Source organism: Ammospiza caudacuta, chromosome 9 (assembly GCF_027887145.1).
Source record: "Ammospiza caudacuta isolate bAmmCau1 chromosome 9, bAmmCau1.pri, whole genome shotgun sequence".
In the NCBI taxonomy this organism is placed as follows: domain Eukaryota; kingdom Metazoa; phylum Chordata; class Aves; order Passeriformes; family Passerellidae; genus Ammospiza; species Ammospiza caudacuta.
Genome location: NC_080601.1, coordinates 38,695,411 through 38,714,673, shown reverse-complemented (window position 1 = coordinate 38,714,673; position 19,263 = coordinate 38,695,411). Strand labels below are relative to the sequence as shown.

General features: G+C 54.5%; 1 protein-coding gene across 1 annotated transcript; it reads right to left on the bottom strand.

The window, feature by feature from the left end:
• Positions 1-1,595: 1,595 nt before the first annotated feature.
• PWWP2B (PWWP domain containing 2B) lies at positions 1,596-18,811 on the bottom strand. The gene is made up of 3 exons (XM_058810623.1): positions 18,634-18,811; positions 12,306-13,995; positions 1,596-2,090 (listed from the first exon to the last, which is right to left on the bottom strand). The coding sequence occupies exons 1-2, from the start codon at positions 18,798-18,800 to the stop codon at positions 12,324-12,326; spliced, it is 1,839 nt and encodes a 612-aa protein (XP_058666606.1). The 5' UTR covers positions 18,801-18,811; the 3' UTR covers positions 1,596-2,090; positions 12,306-12,323.
• Between the last annotated feature and the right edge of the window lie 452 nt (positions 18,812-19,263).

Sequence of the window (19,263 nt, the reverse complement as noted above, 5' to 3'; positions counted from 1 at the left end):
AGACTGAACAGCTGCTCTGAAGAATGCTCCTGCCTGCTCATGGCACCCAAGAGCCATGGGCTGCCTGCTCAGGAACGTGGCCAGCACTCACCTACTGTCCTTGGCATCTCCTTCAGCTTTGGAGCAGCCTTTCCACACATGTGATGGAGCAGCCCTTCCACACATGTGATGGAGCAGCCCTTCAATGGAGATGGGAGCAGACAAGTGCTTTTCCTGGGAGCAGTGAGGAGTAGGGTCCTGGTTATTCTTGTTTGCCTTTTAAAATTATTTTTTAAGTGAACAGAAGGCTGCTTGTACCTCCCTGCAGCTCAGTGCTGTAATGCTACAGCCAAACGCTTGGCAGCACTTTGGGGCAGGGATTTTGTACAGTGCACAACTGTGTGAGCAGAAAACACAAAAACCACCTCACAGCCATCAGGCCAGCCCCAGCTCAAGAAGATGCTAGAAAAAACCTCACAAAGAGCCCCTGAGGCCAGACAGGCAGGAGCTAAGAAAGGCAAGGCTGTTCCTCCTGGAGCAGGAGCACTCCCAGCACAGGAGCACCTCTGCCAGCCTGGGTAAACACCACTGCACAAAGGCTTCACACAAGGTGCAGGAACACACCTCCTGATACATACTGCTGTCCTTCTTGCACTTATTTTTGGAAGCCAGGAAGGCTCATTGATTTGTTTGCAGAGGTGACTGAAATGGGCCTTGGGAAAGAGCTGTCCTGGTTCAACATCTCCTGTTGTACACCACAGCCTCCCTGCTGCTCTGATGCAGATTTCTGAGGCTCAGCAGAAGGGGTTTGGTGCTGAGCTCTCCTTGTGACACTGCTGCTGAAACGGGAAGCTCTGAGCTCTCTTGCTGACATTCAGAGACCACAGTGTGAAGCAGCACAAACCAGGAAAACACGAGCCTGTGTGATTTCCGACCTGCTCGCCCCAACTCAGCGAGAGCTCATCCCGTGTTTGCTGCAGCAGGTCCAGCTGACAGGAACAGGAGCAGTGCAGGGATCCTGCAGCTCCCACAGCCAGACAGCACTGTCCTGAGCAGGGACACTCTCAACTGCTTTCTCCAGCACCAGAAGCAACAGACCTCCTCAAATTAATGTCTCTGGACTGAGGGAATCCAAGGAAAGGGCAGACTAACACAAACCCAAAAAATTAACTGTTACAGTTCCAAAATCCTGTCCATGTCATTTCAGTTTGTAAAACATTTGAATTTGGCAAAAAAAGCTGTTTGGTTGCTGGTTCAGAATCATGCATCACCTCTTGGTTGTGGGTAAGGAGAGGACCCTTCTGTTCAACATGTTCAGAGGGCCTTCGATTCCACTCGCAGAGTGTGATCATACAACTTCATGCTCATATGCACGTTCATGTTCAGCTCAGAACATGGATTCCCTCCCTGGCCAGAGCACAAACCCTGTGCATGCAGCAAGGGCAGGCCCAGGCTGTGCTGTGCTGCTCCTCCAGGGGAGTTGGGAAAGCACAGGGGTAGGACCCAAGGACATCCAAGTCCCCAGCACTGCTTGTTTGTGTACCTGGAACCACTGATTCCCCTGCTCTGCAGTAAACGACACGAGAAAGCTTTAACATGCAATGATAGCCACACTGTTGTGCGTTGCACATCTTCCAAGGTTTAATAGACACAAAGTGAGTCCATTGTACTTAAGACACTACAATGATTTCATTCTATTGCATGTCCTGACCCAATTACATTTCTCAGGGTACAGTATTGAATAAAAGTTCGGAAGCTTTAAAATTAACGAGTGTGTGAAATCTGTAAGTAAAATAAGCAGCAGCAATAATCTGGGGAATTTTATCAAGAATAGCTAACTTTTAAGTAATAAATACATTCCGAGTTGTGGTTTTTGCTGTTCTCCTAGTTCATTGCCGTCCGACTGGTCCAATTCTCATTCTAGGGTAAGATATGCTTAGGCCTTCCCTGCCTCACGCCAGAAGAGGCTCCCAGCTCCGCGTCCCTGTCACCTGTGCCGTGGCACGCGGAGCGCCGTGCCCGGAGCTCATCCCGCTGCCGTCCCGGGAGCGCGTCCGGGCGCACGGCCCCGGTGACCCGCTAGGAGAACAGCTGTGCTCGTCTTCTGTTACCTTGGAGAGAGCAGAGAGGGAGAGGTTACTGTGGCAGAGCGGCAAGGCACACGCTGCGGCTTCCCTCTAAATATAGCCAGGAATTCCGCTGCTCCCAGCTGGCCCGGCAGGCACAGCCAGCAGCGGCTGCAGCCTGGGAGAAAGCTGTCAGGCTAACAAACCCAGAGTAAGAGTGGCGTTTTCCCCAAGACCCACACGATATGAATTTCAGTGATGATAATAAATCTCTGGTCTGGCTAAAGACTCTGGAGTCCCTGTTCGGGTGGGTTACTGTAGGTTAATCCGCCACAAGTCCCCACGGAGCGTGCCACGTGAAGAACATCTGCCTCCACTTTGCGAACACAATCTACCAAATAGGATTATTCTCCCCTTGAGAGCAGCCGTACAGAAGCTTTTCTAAGTACCTGCAAGTGCTCAAGCTGCTGACTGTGGCTGCAGTGACTGGCTGCAGTAACCCAGCTGCAGTGCCCGGCTGCAGTGCCCGGCTGCAGTGCACCAGCTGCAGTGCCCGGCTGCAGTGCCCGGCTGCAGTGCACCAGCTGCAGTGCCAGGCTGCAGTGCCCAGCTGCAGTGCCCGGCTGCAGTGCACCAGCTGCAGTGCCAGGCTGCAGTGCCCAGCTGCAGTGCCCGGCTGCAGTGCACCAGCTGCAGTGCCAGGCTGCAGTGTCTGGCTGTGGCGCCCGTTGCAGTGCCAGGCTGCAGTGCCCGTTGCAGTGCCAGGCTACAGTGCCAGGCTGTGGTGCCCAGCTGCAGTGCCCAGTTGCAGTGCCAGGCTGTGGTGCCTGTTGCAGTGCCAGGCTGCAGTGCCCAGCTGCAGTGCCAGGCTGTGGTGCCCAGTTGCAGTGCCAGGCTGCGGTGCTCGTTGCAGTGCTCCAGCCAGGCTGCAGTGTGGAAGCGTTGCAAGAGTTCAAGGGGAAAATCCACTTGCCTTCACAGAAGACACATGGAACAACTTGGTGATGCAGAACCAAGGGACAGAATGGCACGGACACCTCCACGCACTCTGACCAGCTGCAGAAGCATCACTGCACCTTGTTCCCAGTGCAATGCAGTTCCAGCAGCACAAGAATATGACCAGCCCTAAGTCTGTGCCATGCCAGCTGAGTTGGAAGTGCAGGAGACACCAGCTTGGATCTGTGCTCCTGACGTACAACATTAACACCACAGAAGAGCAGATCAGAAACCTTCAAACCACCCCCAGCTGAGGTTTGTGACTTACAGAGCACAACGAACCAAGAACACCAAACACAGGAAGAGGATCACATCTCCAAAGCTGCTGACATGGCAGCAGCACTGCTTCTGCAGGCAGGGGACCCAAAGTGACACTGATTCACTCAGACTCAGCATCCAGAATGATCCTCAGCATTGCCCACACAATGCAGAATGCAAAGAGCTGATTCAATACCCAGGAACATCTGTCCCAAAAGCTGTATTCCAGAGAAGGGCTGCAATCAGGTTTCACACACTCTTTCAGTATTTGGCAGAAACTGGGAGGTCTCACCCCAGGGTTCTATTACCTGCAGCCAACAGAGTATAAGTTCATACCTAATCTTGCAGGAGAAACTATTTGTCTTCTGATGAACAGACAGACTTTCAAGAACACACAACAATCTCACTTGCAGGTTTATCACCTTACACCTAGGGAAACCTTCCTGAGGCCCAGGGACCTGGAACAATATCCCTCAAGTGGCTTTGAAAGCACTGACACTTTAGAGACATTACAGAGTGAAAAGATCTTGTCTAAACAGGAAAAAATGGATTTCCTGGCTGAGGAGGTAACAGCAGGCCCTCGGGTGGCTGGATTCTTTGGGATTCCTCACTGGGAGGAAGAAAGAATCACATCACAACTATGATGCCAAACAGGTCCCAGGGAAGGGTCCTGGCACTGCCAGGGCAGATGGGGCTCCTCCATGGGGACAGGGGCCAAACAGCTGCTCCTGAGGGCAAGTATCAGGGATTCTGTCCTGTGGGAGCAGAAAGCTGGGGCTACCAGCAACAGAGCAAGCAGCTTTAAAACAGCTGGATGCTCCTTGGCTTGGAGTGCTGGAACCTCGGCATGCAGCTCGGTCCCTGTGCCTGGCTGGGCACCTGTGCCCGCACAGCCCTGCAGCCTGGCTGGGCACCTGTACAGCCCTGCAGCCTGGCTGGGCACCCGCACAGCTCTGCAGCCTGGATGGGCACCTGCACAGCCCTGCAGCCTGGCTGGGCACCTGTGCCTGCACAGCCCTGCAGCCTGGCTGGGCACCTGTGCCTGCACAGCTCTGAAACCAGGATGGGCACCTGTACCCGCACAGCCCTGCAGCCTGGATGGGCACCTGTGCCCGCACAGCCCTGCAGCCTGGATGGGCACCTGTGCCTGCACAGCCCTGCAGCCTGGCTGGGCACCTGTGCCTGCACAGCCCTGCAGCCTGGCTGGGCACCTGCGCCTGCACAGCTCTGAAACCAGGATGGGCACCTGTACCCGCACAGCCCTGCAGCCTGGATGGGCACCTGTGCCTGCACAGCCCTGCAGCCAGGCTCGAGGGGCATGGCCAGCCCATGACAGAGCCCTGGTGCCTGTGCACACACAGGAGTTCTCATGTGTCCAAGAGGAGCCACAGTGACTGCCCTTTGTATGCTCTCACTTCATCCCTGGAAAGCTTCAGGCATTTATGTTTAAAAACCCACTTCCAGCATGGAGCAGCAGGTGATGCTGCTGCCTTGGCCCATGTGTAACTAACACAACACCTGTGGGCTGACTCAGGACAGCCTGGGTGCTAAGCTGGGTGTCCAAAGGAGAGCCAAGGCAGCTCCCCTGAAGCCAAGTGCTTGTTCATAATTAAAAAAATGAAGTTTTGGATCAAATAAAGCCATTCATAAATCCAGATTGAGCAGCAGCAGTAGAGTGCAGAAGACAATTTATCTTTGGAGGCTGCAGCACCCCAAGTGAGCCCAAGCAGCTGATTCTGAGGATTATTTTCTAATCATAAAGCAATTAACAGCAGGCTGTAATCGAGCATCACCAAATCAGTGTTTCTCCAGCCATCTCTCCTTGGGGGAAATGCAGAGAGGCTGCTGCTAGCAGCCAGCTGGTGAAGTCCTTCCTTCCCACGCCTTCCTCTGCAGGAGGAAGGAAAGGGTGGCTGCTGGGATCCCCATCTCTGGCCCACTGCATGAGGTTTTGGAACTGTCTCCAGCTCTCAAGGCAGCACAATCCAGCTGACTTGAGCAGGCTGGCAGCTGTGTTCTCCAACACTGGAGCTCTCAGATTCTATAATCCAAGCATCCCTATGACAAATCCTGCACTGAGGGTTTCTGCCTTTGGAAAGGACTGTTTTCCACGTGAGTAAATGGCTCAGGTTATTGGCGTGCATCATAACAGAGCACGTCATCGCTCACAAGGGAAGTCAAACTAGTAATTTGCTATTCATTTCTTCGGGTGCAGAAAGCACACAGGAAATGTACTTCATAAAGAAACTCAGGCTGGCTGATCCTGTACTAGCAGAGACTATTGCAGGTGAAACAGGAACTGGTACATCAGTGAAGGCATCCACCCACTCCTTTAGAAATCCATCAGCTTAGTGGGAAGAGCTTCATTACCACCTGCCCAGCTCCTCCCTGCCAGAGCACCCGGGCAGCGACAGGCCAGGAGGACACGGCTAACGAAGGGCACAACAGGTTCCTGCGGAACAGCTCTGGCACCAGGGAGCCTCCCGCTCGGCTGAGGGCACCTTCACCTGCAGGGGCACCCATCTGCTGCCCACGGGCACCCTGGGCCGGGCAGGAGCCACAGCCCTCACACACCGAGGGACACTGTCACCCGTGCCCGTGGCAGGGTCCTGCTGCTCCTGCTCAGGCAGAGACAGCCCCGGGAGAAGCAAGAGAGCACTCATGGCTGACTGCAGAGCTGCAGCCCTGGGGCACAGGCTGTAGATATGACGAGCATGAGCTCTCCAGGAGCTGAGGTATTAAGCCCCATCTGTGCCCTTGCTGCCGGACACCAGAAGCCTATTTCAGCTGCACGTAATCTCAGGATGTGCAGAGTTCATTATCTGGCTAATGCAGAGCCCATGTGTTCTGTACAGGTAGAGAGAGCACACAGAACAGCTGCAGCAAGCAGATTTAAATAAAATAAAGCAGGCCCCACTGGTGGTACAGCCCCACCCAGCAGCCAAGACCCCCGCAGCCGCCTGCTCCCTCCCCAGCAGCGGGATCGGGGACAGAACCAGAAGCACAAACGCTGGAGAACTCATGAGCTGAGACAGACAACTTCACAGGGAAGGCAAAAGCTGCACACACAAACAAAGCAAAACAAGAAATGAAATCCCTGCTTCCATGGGCAGGCAGGTGTTCAGCCACCTCCAGGAGAACAGGGCCCTACCACATTTAACTGTGACTTGGGAAAACAAATGTCATCACCCCAAATGTCCCCCCTTCCTCCTTCTTCCCCCCACTTTATATACTAAGTATGATATCATACGGACTGGAATAGCCCTGGGCCAGCTGGGGTCACCTGTCCTGGCCGTGTCCCTTCCCAACCTCCCAGACACCCTCAGCCCCCTCCCCAGCATGGCTGTACGAGGGGCAGGAACAGCCTCGGCTCTGTGCAAGTCCTGTTCACCAGTAACAAAAACATCTCTATTTTATCAACCCTGTGTTAGCACAAATCCAAAACGCAGCCCCAAATCCATCACTGTGAAAAAAGCTAACTATAGCCTGGCCAAAACCAGCACATCCCAGCTCGTGCTCACCTCATCTCGCAGGTGAGCAGCTCTGTAAGCCTTTCACAGCAGGAGCAGAGCTTGTCACTCAGCCCACACACTCCTGCTCACCTTGGTGCCAGCACCACTGATGGCAACTCATGGATAAAACTGAACACATCAAGGCTGAAAAACAACAGCCTTCGCATCAATTTTTGGGATCAAAGTCCCACTTTTCATACCTGAACGTGAAAATGAGAAATATTCAATTGTTCAACAGCAGGCTGGATGTGGCTTGCAGCAACCTGGGATAGTGGAAGGTGTCCCTGGCCATGGCAGGGGTGGAACAAAATGATCTTTAAGGTATCTCCAGCCCAAACCCATCTGTGGTTGTACAGTTTGTGTCACCCACTGTGTCAGGCAGCCCCACGAGCCAAGCAGCTGCATGTGCCATTAGCAGGGCACGGCTGCTCTGTGAGGATTCTGTTCGTTCCTCACCTGCAGAGCACAGGCACCCTTCCCTACACAGAGCTACCACCAAGTTTCCCAAAATCCCCTATTCCTTTCTGGCCAAAGCACCTTAGAGGCGCTCAATACTGTACAGACACCTGTTTAAGCACCACAGGGGCAGGATGAGCTCCGAGTCTGCCTGGGAGACCAGAGAACTCCCCTGGGTGCCCCTTGGCTCCCACCCTGCTGCTCCCCAAGCTTGCTGGGACAAGGGGAATTGTAGCTGCAATTCCAACACCTCCACTTGAGTTCAAACACCAAACAAGTAAATAAACATAATTCAGGAAAACATACAGAAATTCTGGTTTTACTTTATTTGCAAGCTTTCAGAGAAACCGGTTTCCAGGTTCTTTGCCCACGCATCTCTCCCATTCCCTGCCCTGAGCCCCTGGCACAGCCCTTGATCCTGTGTGAATCTAGAGGCACTGGGAGCTGGGGACACTGCTGGGGACACCCAGCTGCCCTGCCCTGCCCACTGCAGGGCCTGAAGCTCCAGCTGGAGCTGCGAGCCCCATCCTCAGCCCCGGGAGCAGCCCCGTGTGCTCCCCAGGGAGCTGCTAAGCCCTTGGGGACAGAGTCTCCTGCAGCAGCTGAAGCTGCAGCTCTGAAAGCCGATCCCATTCTGGGCACTGGCGCAGGTGCAGGTAGAAATAGCACAATGTATGGCCCGGTGGCATTTCCAAAGGAAGTGCCTGGAGCAGAGGGGATGGAGAGGGGCCACGCTGCCAGGTCAGGGCAGCACAGACCGGGCTGTCTCCAAGGGCAGCCCCTGGGCACAATGGGCAAGTGCTTTTGGAACGGGCAGATCAGCAGGACAGCACCCAACGTGCAGCTCCAACCACCAGCGCTGGGCACACAAAAATGCAGCACAGCCTATCCTGACCTTGCTCTCCCACCTTGTATTAGCATGCAGAGACGCTGACTTCCAAGCAGGAAGACTGTGAAACAGCAATTAAGTTGGATGCCTGGTTTGAGTGGACTGAAGCATCTGGAAAGCAGGGCAAGAAAAATCTCAAGCATTCATCTTCAGCACCGAAATATTCCATGTGACCAGGAAGGTGTGTTAGAAAATACAGCTGTGGAGCGATTTATGCTGTTTCACAAGCTGCTGGCTGGACACACAGAGCCCTGAACACCTCTGAAGGTGAAGTCACAATGTGATATTCCAGGTTTTACTTTAGTGGTTTCTACAGACAGTGAGCATGCAGCCAGCTCTGAGTTTGCTGCACACAGGAGCAGTGTGATGGGTGGCTTGATGTACTGACACTGAGGGTCTATTAAGCTCATAGCAGTTAAAATGAAAGCCTTCAGCATCTGCAAGTTTAATGGTGCCACAGTCACAGCCTGGGGACAGGGGAGAGAAGGGAAGAATAAAGGATTCTCCAGACTGAAAAAGCAAAGGAATATACATCTTGTAAACTTGTTTCATGCAGAGATGTGGGTGAAAACCTACCAGAAGTTTTTACTAGAGGTTTACTGCCTGTCTGCGTGCAGGGAGGGGGCATCTGCCACGAGGAGCTGCTCAGGAGGATCCCAGAGCAGCAGAGCCAGCCCTGCCAAGGGCCTGTCCCTGCAGGGACACCCTTCCCACGCAGCAGGGCTGGAGCAACACGTGCTCCTTGTAAAGCCCCTGATCCCCCACGGGAGGGATTCCTGCTGCAGGGAAGGGGGGCCTTTGGGAACATGGGTCTCCCTCCCTCCCTGCCCCAGCCCAAGGCACGGCTGGAGCAGCAGCCACAGCCACGGCTCATTCCCAATAAACGTGTGTGACACCAGCCCAAGGGTCCTGGCTGCCCCTTCCCTCCCTCAGGTGGGCTCTCCTCAAGGGAGAGGCAAGCATCTGTCACTCCAAGGCAGGAGCACTGCCTTCCTTGTGCCCTGAGCTGGCTCCTTGGTGCCACACACCAGGGAAGCTACAGAGCAGCTGAGAAGATGCTGAGCTGACATGACTCGCCTGGCACTGCTCTAAACCAAGTCGTACGAGTTTGAGTTCTACAGGCTGCTATTCTGCCTGTTGTTTTTCCAGAAACTCGTTTTACTTAATTAAAACCCTGTCATTACCTGACTAGTACTTTCCTTGCAAAGAAACCCCAAGAACAAAGCAGTAACAGAAGTGATCCTACCAGCTTTTCCAACTCAAACCAAGTTAAAAGAAAAAAAAAAACAATCAAAATTTTCCAGTTTTGTGCATCCACAAATGACCTGCAGTGCTTGTACATTTTTCCTACAGTAGCTACCTTCTGCAGAACACATCACATGCCAGAAGACAGAAAGTTTCACCCTAGAAAGTGTCACCAGTGAAAAACTTGTGCTGTGGCCAGGATTAGCAGGAGTGGTGTCAGGGTTGAAGCCACTTCACGGACTCCTGACGACAAAAACCTTTGTGCCACTGCTGGTGAAGGGCCAGCATGATGGATTTTACAGTGTTCCCATGCAATGTTACCAGGTTACCCAGAGCAGCTGTGGCTGCCCCTGCATCCCTGGCAGTGCCCAAGGCCAGGCTGGAGGGGGCTTGGAGCCACCTGGGACAGTGGGAGGTGTCCCTGCCCATGGCAGGGGGTGGAATGGGATGGACTTTAAGGTCCCTTCCAGCCCAAACCCTTTCATGCCATCCTTCAGGAAAGGGCAGTGGATGAGCAGCTGAAGGAAACATTTCAGTTCTACCTTGTGCAAAATCAAGGAAAGGAACAAAATTCAATGCTCCTGCAAGGAGAGAACTAGGTACAGACAATTCTCTGAAATAATAAGCAATTTTATAAGTGATGCACCAAAACTCCAGACAGGCTGGTCTAATAGGGAAGCTAGGTAAATGTGACATGTGGAACACAGGCAGTTGTGCAGTTCTGCTTTTTTAGTTTTGCAGTTCTTGATCCAACAGTCATGTTCTCTTCAGCCTGGCAGCCTGTGCTGGCAGCTCAGCTCAGACATGTAAGGCAGGAAATCCCCTGTGGAAAGCCAGCTGAAGGAGGCCAACAAAACAGTGGTATCTGCTAAATGTATATAGCCACACACACATGCAGAGGTTTGGCTGAAGAGCACAGAGGGAAGGAAAGTTTTGGTCTAATCCAGGCCATCCCATTATTTTGTTATCCACGTGTTCTCCAGATGTTCTTCTTTCCCCCGTTTACAGACCTGCTGTGTACCTGTAGCTCAGATCCCACGGTGTCTGGAGCAAGGGCTGTTCTCCTCCTGGAGGCCCTGCCCTGCAGCCTGTGCCCCGTCCTGGCCAGGTCCTGCTGGGGCCACAGCCGTGTTCCCTGCGGGCTGACACGTGGGGGCAAGCACGCTCCCACTCTGACTTCCAGCTCTGGGCTCGGGACTCCTCTTGGCCACAGCTTTCCCACGCCCCATGGACTGACAGGCACAGCCAGTCTGTCTGATCTGAGCATCAGGTGCTTCTCAAGTTGTCCCTTCTCCTGCAGCTGGGCCAGGCCAGCCCGCCCGGACCACAAGGGCAAGGACAGATGTCAGGGACGATGGTGACACTCGTCACCTTTGTCCCAGACTGCTCACACACACAGTGAAGACAGCTCAGAGGATGAAGTTTGCTGCTCCTTTAACCAGAGCACTGTCCAGACAGGAGCCATGGATTGGCCAGGACTCTTCCACTGGCAAGGACAGTACATTCTGGGCAGCAGGTTTATTTATACCCCTGATCTAGCTAATAGGAATTTGGGTCCAATCCAAACACTCCTGATATAATAAAGTCCTTAGCCAGAGTTAAGCAGCAGTTCTATGGGCAAGATCAAGAAGGAAGCTGAAATGTTGCTGCTGCAGTTGTCCAGACACCCTGAGCACACAGCATGAATATGTCATGCTCTGGTTATTTACTCCAGCCAGGCTTGCTGAGATGGAGTCATTACCCAAGCAAAGCAAGTCCTTCATCACACTCAAGCAAGGGGTCAAGTCCCATGACAGAGGGTATGAAAAACTCCCCTTTTCCCATCAGGATTACACGAGCACTGACCGTCCCAGTCCCACTGCATTATGACAGTTCAGATAATGAAGAGTACAGAGGAGCAGCCCTGGCTTGCTCACAGAGTCCTTCAAGCATGAAACAGAGCAGAGCATTCAGGGGACAACATCACGATCCACACTGCATAAAGCATGGCCTTTGACTCGAGGCTCTTCCCAGTGATACCTCTGGTTTTCAACAAAAGTTAATCCCCCCTTGTCTAATACCATCACAGCTGAGCTCTTGTTGGGACACTGATGACAGAAAGGTTGCGAAATGATTCCAGGTTTCATCCAAGTCACTGGATTTTCCCATGAACTTGTATTTCCCAGTCATGCCACAGCCTGCATTTTTAGGCAACAAATTTTCATGCCAGGCAGGCTGTTTGATGAGAAAGGGAAACCCATCCATTACAAAGAATCAGCTCTCACATTTCCACTCCCACCTAATGTCCTCACACAGATGTGAAGCCCAAAGGAATTTCATTTGATCCAGGCCGTTCCCAGAGAAACACTGAAAATTTAGGTACAAACCAAACCCCAAGTACTGTGAGAGATACTGAAATACAAAAACAGTTTTTGGTACAATCATTCTGAGGAGCCATAAAGGGCTTTCATAAGAAATCCAAACCAGAGGGATCAGAAGGACGGGAGCAAAGGGGTCCTAAACTGTTACAGGTAACTGCTGGGCACCAGCACATACATATGAAAAATGTCAAATTAATTCCAGTGGAAGTTTTAGTTCTTTGACCCAAGGAAACTGAAAGCCCGTTAGTCTTCCAGGCACACAGCTACAGATTTATTAATTCTTTGAACAGGCTGTTTCCTCACAGTGTCCTGCCTCGCCAGCATTTCCCTCTGGGAAGAGGGGCTCCAATTCCCATGGCCCCAAAAAGAGTTTGGAATTAAGCTTCTCACCACCTCTGAAATTACCCCCACCAACTAACAACCAAGCATGTAAATTGCTAATCTCAGATTTAATGGAAAAACAAATGCAAACAAATAGTGGAATACAGATTAAAAAAGCACTAGGAGGCTTTTCATGGCAAGCGTTAGTGTAGCAATCACTCACCTGATACTGGAGGCAAAGTTATGTCTCAAACTGCGTTAAGAGATCTCGTATTTCTGGAGTCAGGTGCTTGACTGCCTTTGCAGCCTCTGTGATGGCTTTCCGGTACATGCCCTTCTTCTTGCGATTAAACCTCAGTTTGAAAAATTCTGAGAAAGGAGAGAGTTTTGAGACAGACAAGAACGAGGTGGTCGGAGAACCAAACCATGACACTTTAGCTTCTCGCCACGAAGGTTCCCCGTTTTCCTTCTGGCTGAGGTTTATGTCAAGGACACGTGCTGGCCACCACGGAAACCCGTGAATTTTACCCCAGACAATATCCCCCACTGAAACAGTCCTTCCATCTTCTGTAACACATTTAGACACACTCTGGGTGTGCAGTCTGACTGTCAGTGGGGGCACAATTTTACGCTCATCTTTTGAAGATGAAGAGACAGAGGCATCATCACCAGGCAAAAAGTCACACAGTTCTGGTGATGTCACTTCCGAACTAGAAGACTTGGATTCATCTAGACTGTCATTGCTACACACCGATAAACTAGAAGAATCTGCTTTTCTTTTACGGTAATTCATGAGGAAAGCCAAGTTATCATGTCCATCTTTACCCTGGGGAAACCTTTTGAAGTCATCATCTTCACCTGAACTGCCTGAAGACATCTCAGCTAAACTTCTGTCGGCGGACTCATCATTGTAAAACGCTCCGGGATCGGACTCCCCGCTGTTCTGGAGGACATTGATTTCATCAATCAGTTCTGCCTTATAGATTGAAACACTCTCACCATCGTTGATGCGATGGGGCTTCAGCCGTATCTTTGGGGGTGGGACATCCACGCTGGAATGCACTGGCCGTGTGAGCTTCAGTTTTGGAATGGAAGCAAGCTGGCTGCCTGCTGACTTGTCCATTAAACATTTGGTTTGTCGACACCGTTCAGAGTCCCCGCTCTCCTCTTGGTCCCCGGCTCCGTTCTGCAGCACTGGCTCCGGACAGAACGGTTTGACTGAGCCATGAACCCGGGAAGGGATTTTTACCACTTCACCTTTCCCTTGCGGAGTACTGTAGGATATTTTTATAACTGGCGTTCGATGCACCAGTTCCCCAGAAAACTTGTCATCCTCCCTCTTCTCTCTTTTGTTTCTTTTCTCCATGTAGTCAGAGTCGCCGTGCTTCTTCTGCTCCTTGTCCTGGATGCTCAGCTTCCTCCTGGTCTTGGCGTTCTGCCGCGGCGCGCTGGCATCCTCGGGGTTCAGCGTGTTCTTGCACTTCTCGCAGAGCACCTGCCGGGGCCGCAGCCTGATGGTGCTCATGATGAGCCTGCCCGGGTCCCTGTTGCGCGACAAGCGCCTCCTCGTCCTCTTTATAGTCCGTGGCGGCGGCTGCGGGACCCACTGGTTGTAGGTGTGCCGCAGCCACAGGGGCCGGGGGAACGGGGCTCCCTCGAAGTAGGGCGGGAAGGGCGGCAGGCTGCCCGGGGCGGGCAGCAGCGGCGGCAGCGGCTCCTCGGCGGGCAGGGGGCCGGCGGGCGGTGGCTCTGGATCGCCCTCGGTGGCACCTCTACCCTCAGTGGCACCTCTGCCCTCGGTGGCACCCCTGCCCTCGGCGGCTCCCCTGCCCTCGGCGGCTCCGGTAGCGCAGGCACCGGCGGGAGGCTCCTCGTGCTTCGGGAAGGACGATGGCAGGCAGAACAATCCAGACCTAAATTGGGGTGAGAAGGACGGGGAGGGAAAGAAACACAGTCAGGAGCTTTGAAAGGTGCTTCTCTGGGAACCCAAAAGATCCCGCCATCCCACAGCTTCAGTACTGAGAACCCAACACTTTCTCTTGACTTTTACAATCAAGCAGCCAATTCTGCCACTGAAAAAAATAACTGCAGTGCAGAAATCTGGCAAGGTGTCCTACTCTTCTCGCAGAAAAGGCACAGGGATCAAAACCTCTATTTCTATGAATTCTTTGCACAAAGTTTTGCTCTAAGAAGTTGTAAGTTTTATCCCACAAAGCAGTTTACTGCATCAGCAGGCTGGCAAGGCCAGAGGAAGGATGTGATCTGGATTAGCCTAGGGAGCTATGAAACTGCCCTTCTTCTCAGTGCAGATGCATGGCTGATTTTCCAGTTTTTTCATTCTGAACCTGAATACCCTGCCCTGGGTGGATAACTTGCACAGGTTCACCAAGACACAGCTCTGCTCCTCTTCCTCTCCACATTCAGCTGTATTTGGTAACACAAGGCACCCACAGCTCCTCCAGAACAGCAGGCTTGTTCACAATGGTGATACTCTGTCCTTCAATGCCAAGTCTCATTACAGGCCACCAAGGCCCGGACACAATATCCTGCCTGGATATTGGCAAAAGCAAATCCTCTGAAATGCTGAAACTCATAACTGCAATTCATGTCTCCAAAATGTATGAATTTATGCCCTTGGCCTGGCATTAGAAATATTACGCTAACACAGCACTGGGACAGATTCTGCCCTGAAACACTGACTCTGACTGGGCAAGCTCCCTGCCTTGGCTTTCCAGAGACACTTCTGCAGAGACCACAGCATCAGTGAAGCACGTGTTAATAATAACAAAATGTTGTATAGGAGAGTCACAAAGAAGAGACAAAGGAATGGAGAACAGGTACAGACCAAATACCAGTGGGTTTTGGATACTACATTCCCATTCCCCTCCTTGCCAGCCACTGCTTTCTTTCCAACCACCAGAAGGAAGGACCCTTCCTGAGGCAAGGGAGGAGTGTCTTGGGGGTGTCACAGAGGGGGACACTTTGGTAAGCGTTACAGAGAGCACTGAAGAGGAGCTGAAGGCATCCACTCTGCCACACCTCTCATCAAGAGCAGCACAGAGCCACTGCCATGGGTTTCCTGATGGAGAGGAGCCTCCAAAGTCCTTCCCCATTACTGAAAAAGTGCAACAACCTGCTAAATGACACTTTAACTGGGAAAGGATTAAGCTGTTGAAATCACGTAATTTGGAACAAAATATTTTTGTTCCAAGAGGCTTTTTTTAAACAGAGACAACCAAGAATGTAGGTGTCTTTAAATGACAACCCAGAAAGCCAGTACAGTCTGTACAGCCAGACAGACATGTCAGCACCATTCATACCCCAAAGTGAGGCCATTTCTGAATGAAATGATGGCTGTAAGTTATGGTTATTTTATGCAGTGAGATTGCATGACTTGGTCACAACAGAAAACTGCTCCTTGTGTAGACACAAGCCCACTCCCCCTGTTCAGGTGACTGCACCCTCCAGAGCAGCATGGAGCTCCTTGCCTGGCAGCAGTGGAGCACCCAAAGGTTCACTCACAGGATGGTTTGTGCCTGTAGTGTTGATGTACGAGCAGCCTGTAACTCCAGTGGGCTGGACACAGCCTCTGTGCCACAGAACGTGCCCACAGACCCAGGCCACTGTCCTCCCCAGCTGTCAGCCTGTGCCAGGCACCGCTTCAGCGGGGAGGCCTGTCAGAAAGATGGGGACAAACTTCTCAGCAGGGGCTGTCGGGATAGGACAAGGGGGAAAGGCTTCCCAGGGCCAGAGGGCAGGGATGGATGGGACACTGGGCAGGAACTGTTCCCTGGGAGGATGGGCAGGCCCTGGCACAGGCTGCCCCTGGATCCCTGGCAGGGCCCAAGGCCAGGCTGGACACTGGGGCTGGAGCACCTGGGACAGTGGGAGGTGTCCCTGCCATGGCTGGGGTGGAACAGGATGAGCTTTAATGTCCCTTGCAATCCAAGCCATTCTGGGATTCTGTGATTAAAGCAGCAGGAAATACTGCTGATGGGATTTCACCCTGCTTGTAATCCCTCTTTCTGGGGCAGCTGCAGCCAACTGGACTTGGTCATCTCAATCCAGTCTCTGCTTGATACAGGAGATGCCATCCTCCTTTATTTATATCCCTGCATAACTAAAACCAAACTTTTAAAGTAAGTTCAATTGCAGCAAAGCTATCAAATCTTGTTATCAGAAACACGGTGGCAGCATTTAAATCTCCACATGAGCATACACACTATGGAGCTTGCTCTGAGCAGAGCCAGTTTATTGGAAGCAAATAACTGCCAGTCACTGGGCAGGCCCTGGTGCTGCTGCATCATCCAGGCTGGGGCAGGAAGGGACACGAGCACTTTTTCTGCAAATAATTCCCCAGCAGCTGGAAGGTCAGGCATGACTGCTCCCTACATCCCCCCATTCCTAAGGGCACAGGGGGCAGAAAGGGCACGGGCAGGGCACAGGCAGGGCACAGGCAGGCAGTTCTGCTGCCCATGGGCTGAGCCCCTGCACACCCAGGCAGGCAGTTTGGGGTTCAAACCTGCACCTGCCTTTGTGGCAAAACACCAGAGGTGTCCAGCCAGGACCTGGATGGCCAGGGGTGCCCTGGGTGCTGAGGGTGGCAGGCCTTCCTCCTGCTCCGCTCCCCACAGCATGCACGACAGCTCAGGAGAATTAAACAAGGCATTAGAGATTGTCTGTGTTAGAAGGGACCTTAAAAAACATCCAAGAGTTCCAATTCTCCTGCCCTGAGCTGGGATGTCATTCATTAGACAAGCTGCTCCAAGCCCTGTCCAAGCTGACCTTGAACACTTTCAGAGATGGAGCAGCCACAACTAAGTAAAACAGATTCATCTACTGTGTGATGCTGAAAGCACTTTAAACCACAAAAGAAAGCTGAACAATCACCATGCAGGCCTTCCTTCCTTTTTGGGGTAATCTCCTCTTTCTATGCAGGTCCAACAACCTGCCTGGGGGCTCCTCTCCTGCCAGTCCCATCTCCCAGGGGGTGCAGGCAGAGCATGGCTGACCCGTGCACAGGGACAGGCTGGTGGGACACAGCTCCACCAGCCAGGCAGCAGCAGCAGGAGAAACAGCTCTGCCACACACCCACTGCAGGCACTCCAAGCTCAGCACCAAGTGGATAAATTCCTGCTGCCTTTGGGACACATCCTGACCTTCACCTTCCAGCCACTGCCAGGCCGACTCCTGCGCTGTGCTGTAGGATGAACGAGATCTCTCCTCCCCTCCACAGCCCAAGCCTGGCATGACTGCAGTGCTGGCACCAAGTCCCTAGGGTCTGCCTCACTCACAGAGTCCCCAGAGAGAGCCACGAGCAGAGGAGCAGAGGCTGCGGCTGTCCCCTTGTGCTGGCCACCACCCCTCCCTGCCCGCCATGCTCAGCACCGGCCAGCCAGCGCTCAGCACCAGGAGATGGGCACAGAACGGGCACTGACCCTCGGGGACAGCCACAGAACCAGCACTGACCCTCGGGACAGCCCCCGGGCTCAGAGGGCATCCACTGCCTCCCACCCAGTGTCACCACCCACAGGGCTGCGGCAGCACTGGGCTGCAGAGCTGCCTCAAAGCCTGGGAAAAACACCCGTCTGGTTGTTTCCTGGACCCACTCGGAGCAAAGGGAAGAAACAAGATGAAGAAAAATAATGAAGAAAGGTTAGGGTGAAAAAAAACAGGTGAAAGAAGTGTCACTGCAGAGGAAAACATCTGAAATGTGAGAAGGCAGAAAGGGATGGTTTAGGGTGCTCGAGGGACACCAACTGCTCAGGCTGGGACCAGACTCCAGGGTGGGTTTACGGACTCTGCACAGCAGTAGGTGCCTGAAAGCGTTTGAAAATCTGATTTAAATTTTCTGGGATAGCCACGTGAAACTAAATAAATGACAAAAATGAAGCTCAGAACTCCTGCTCTCCTGCTCTGCTCATCTCGTAGGCTGGATCACAGAGGTGAGGCTGCCGTGCTCCCACGCAGCACGGATCTGTCCCTTCCCCAGCACACAGCACCAAATCGGCTCCTCACAGGAGCGCGGCCCGGCACCGCGCACAGCCCCGGAGAGCCGGCCGCGCCCGGGACAGCCCCCCGGCCCCGCCGCGGGCACAAACCCCGCCAGAGCCGGGCAGGTGCGGGTGAGCACGAGGCGCCCGCGGGGCAGAGCCCAGCCGCGGCCCCGCTCCGAGACGCCCCGCTCGGCTCCGCAGAACTCGGGCAGCGCCGGAACCGCCGCGGGACCCCCCGGAACCGCCGCCCGGCCCCGGGGGGCTCGGCAGGGGGAGCTCGGGGAGCTCCGCGCGGGGAGAGAGGCCGGCGAGGGCAGCGACCGGCGCGGGGGCTGCGGCCGCAAGGGCCGGGGGTCCGGCCCCGGGGCCACGTGCGGGGCGGCGGCCGGTCCGGCCGGTCCGGGGGCCCCGCTCCGCCCCCGCCGCGTGCCCCGGGCCGGTCCCGACCCCGCCGCTTTGTCCCGCCCGGCCGAACAAAGAGCGCGGAAGCGGCGCGGCCCCGCCGCCCCGGCCCCGCTCCCCGCCGCGGTCCCGGCGCCCCATCCCCGGCCGCACCTCTTGGAGCAGTCCAGCAGCACGCCGGTGAAGCGCCGCTCCCCGCAGCTCAGCGTCACCACCAGCGTGTCGTTCACCATCTGCTCCACCAGCACCGGCACCCACGCGCCCACCCGCGGCGGCGGCGCCCCCGCCGCGTCCCCCGCCGCCGCCCCGGGCTCGGCCATGCTCCCGCCGCTCCCCGCCGGCGGGGCCGCTGGGCCGGGCCGCTGGGCCGTGACCTCACGGAGCGCCCGCCGCCGCCGCGCCTGACGTCACGGCCCCGCCCCGCCGCCGGCCGTGGCGTCACGGCCCCGCCCCGCTACCGGGCACGTGCGTGGGACGGGGCGGGGGCGAGCCCAAACGGGGCGGGGCGGGGCCGGGAGGGGAGGGGCCTGCCTGGGAAGGGCGGGGCCGGGCTGGGGGCGGGGCCGGCACCTGGCGCCACCTGGCGGCCGAAGCGCGCTCCGGCACCCGCGGGGCGGGGCCGTGCAGGGGGCGGGGCCGTAAGGTGAGCCCCGCCCCGGCCATGGCTGCGGCTGCCGGCGCTGGGTCCCTCAGGAATGGCTCAGGACAGCAGAGCTGGGCGCTGGGATCCCCATCACCAAAGGGCTCTGGGTCTCTCAGCAATGGCTCAGGACAGCAGAGCTG

Excerpts from the sequence above, each read along its gene's own strand:
- PWWP2B (XM_058810623.1), bottom strand. The coding sequence starts at position 18,800 with ATGGCCGAGCCCGGGGCGGCGGCGGGGGACGCGGCGGGGGCGCCGCCG. Across the intron at positions 13,996-18,633 it reads CTGCTGGACTGCTCCAAGAG|GTCTGGATTGTTCTGCCTGC; the intron begins GTGCGGCCGGGG and ends ACCCCAATTTAG.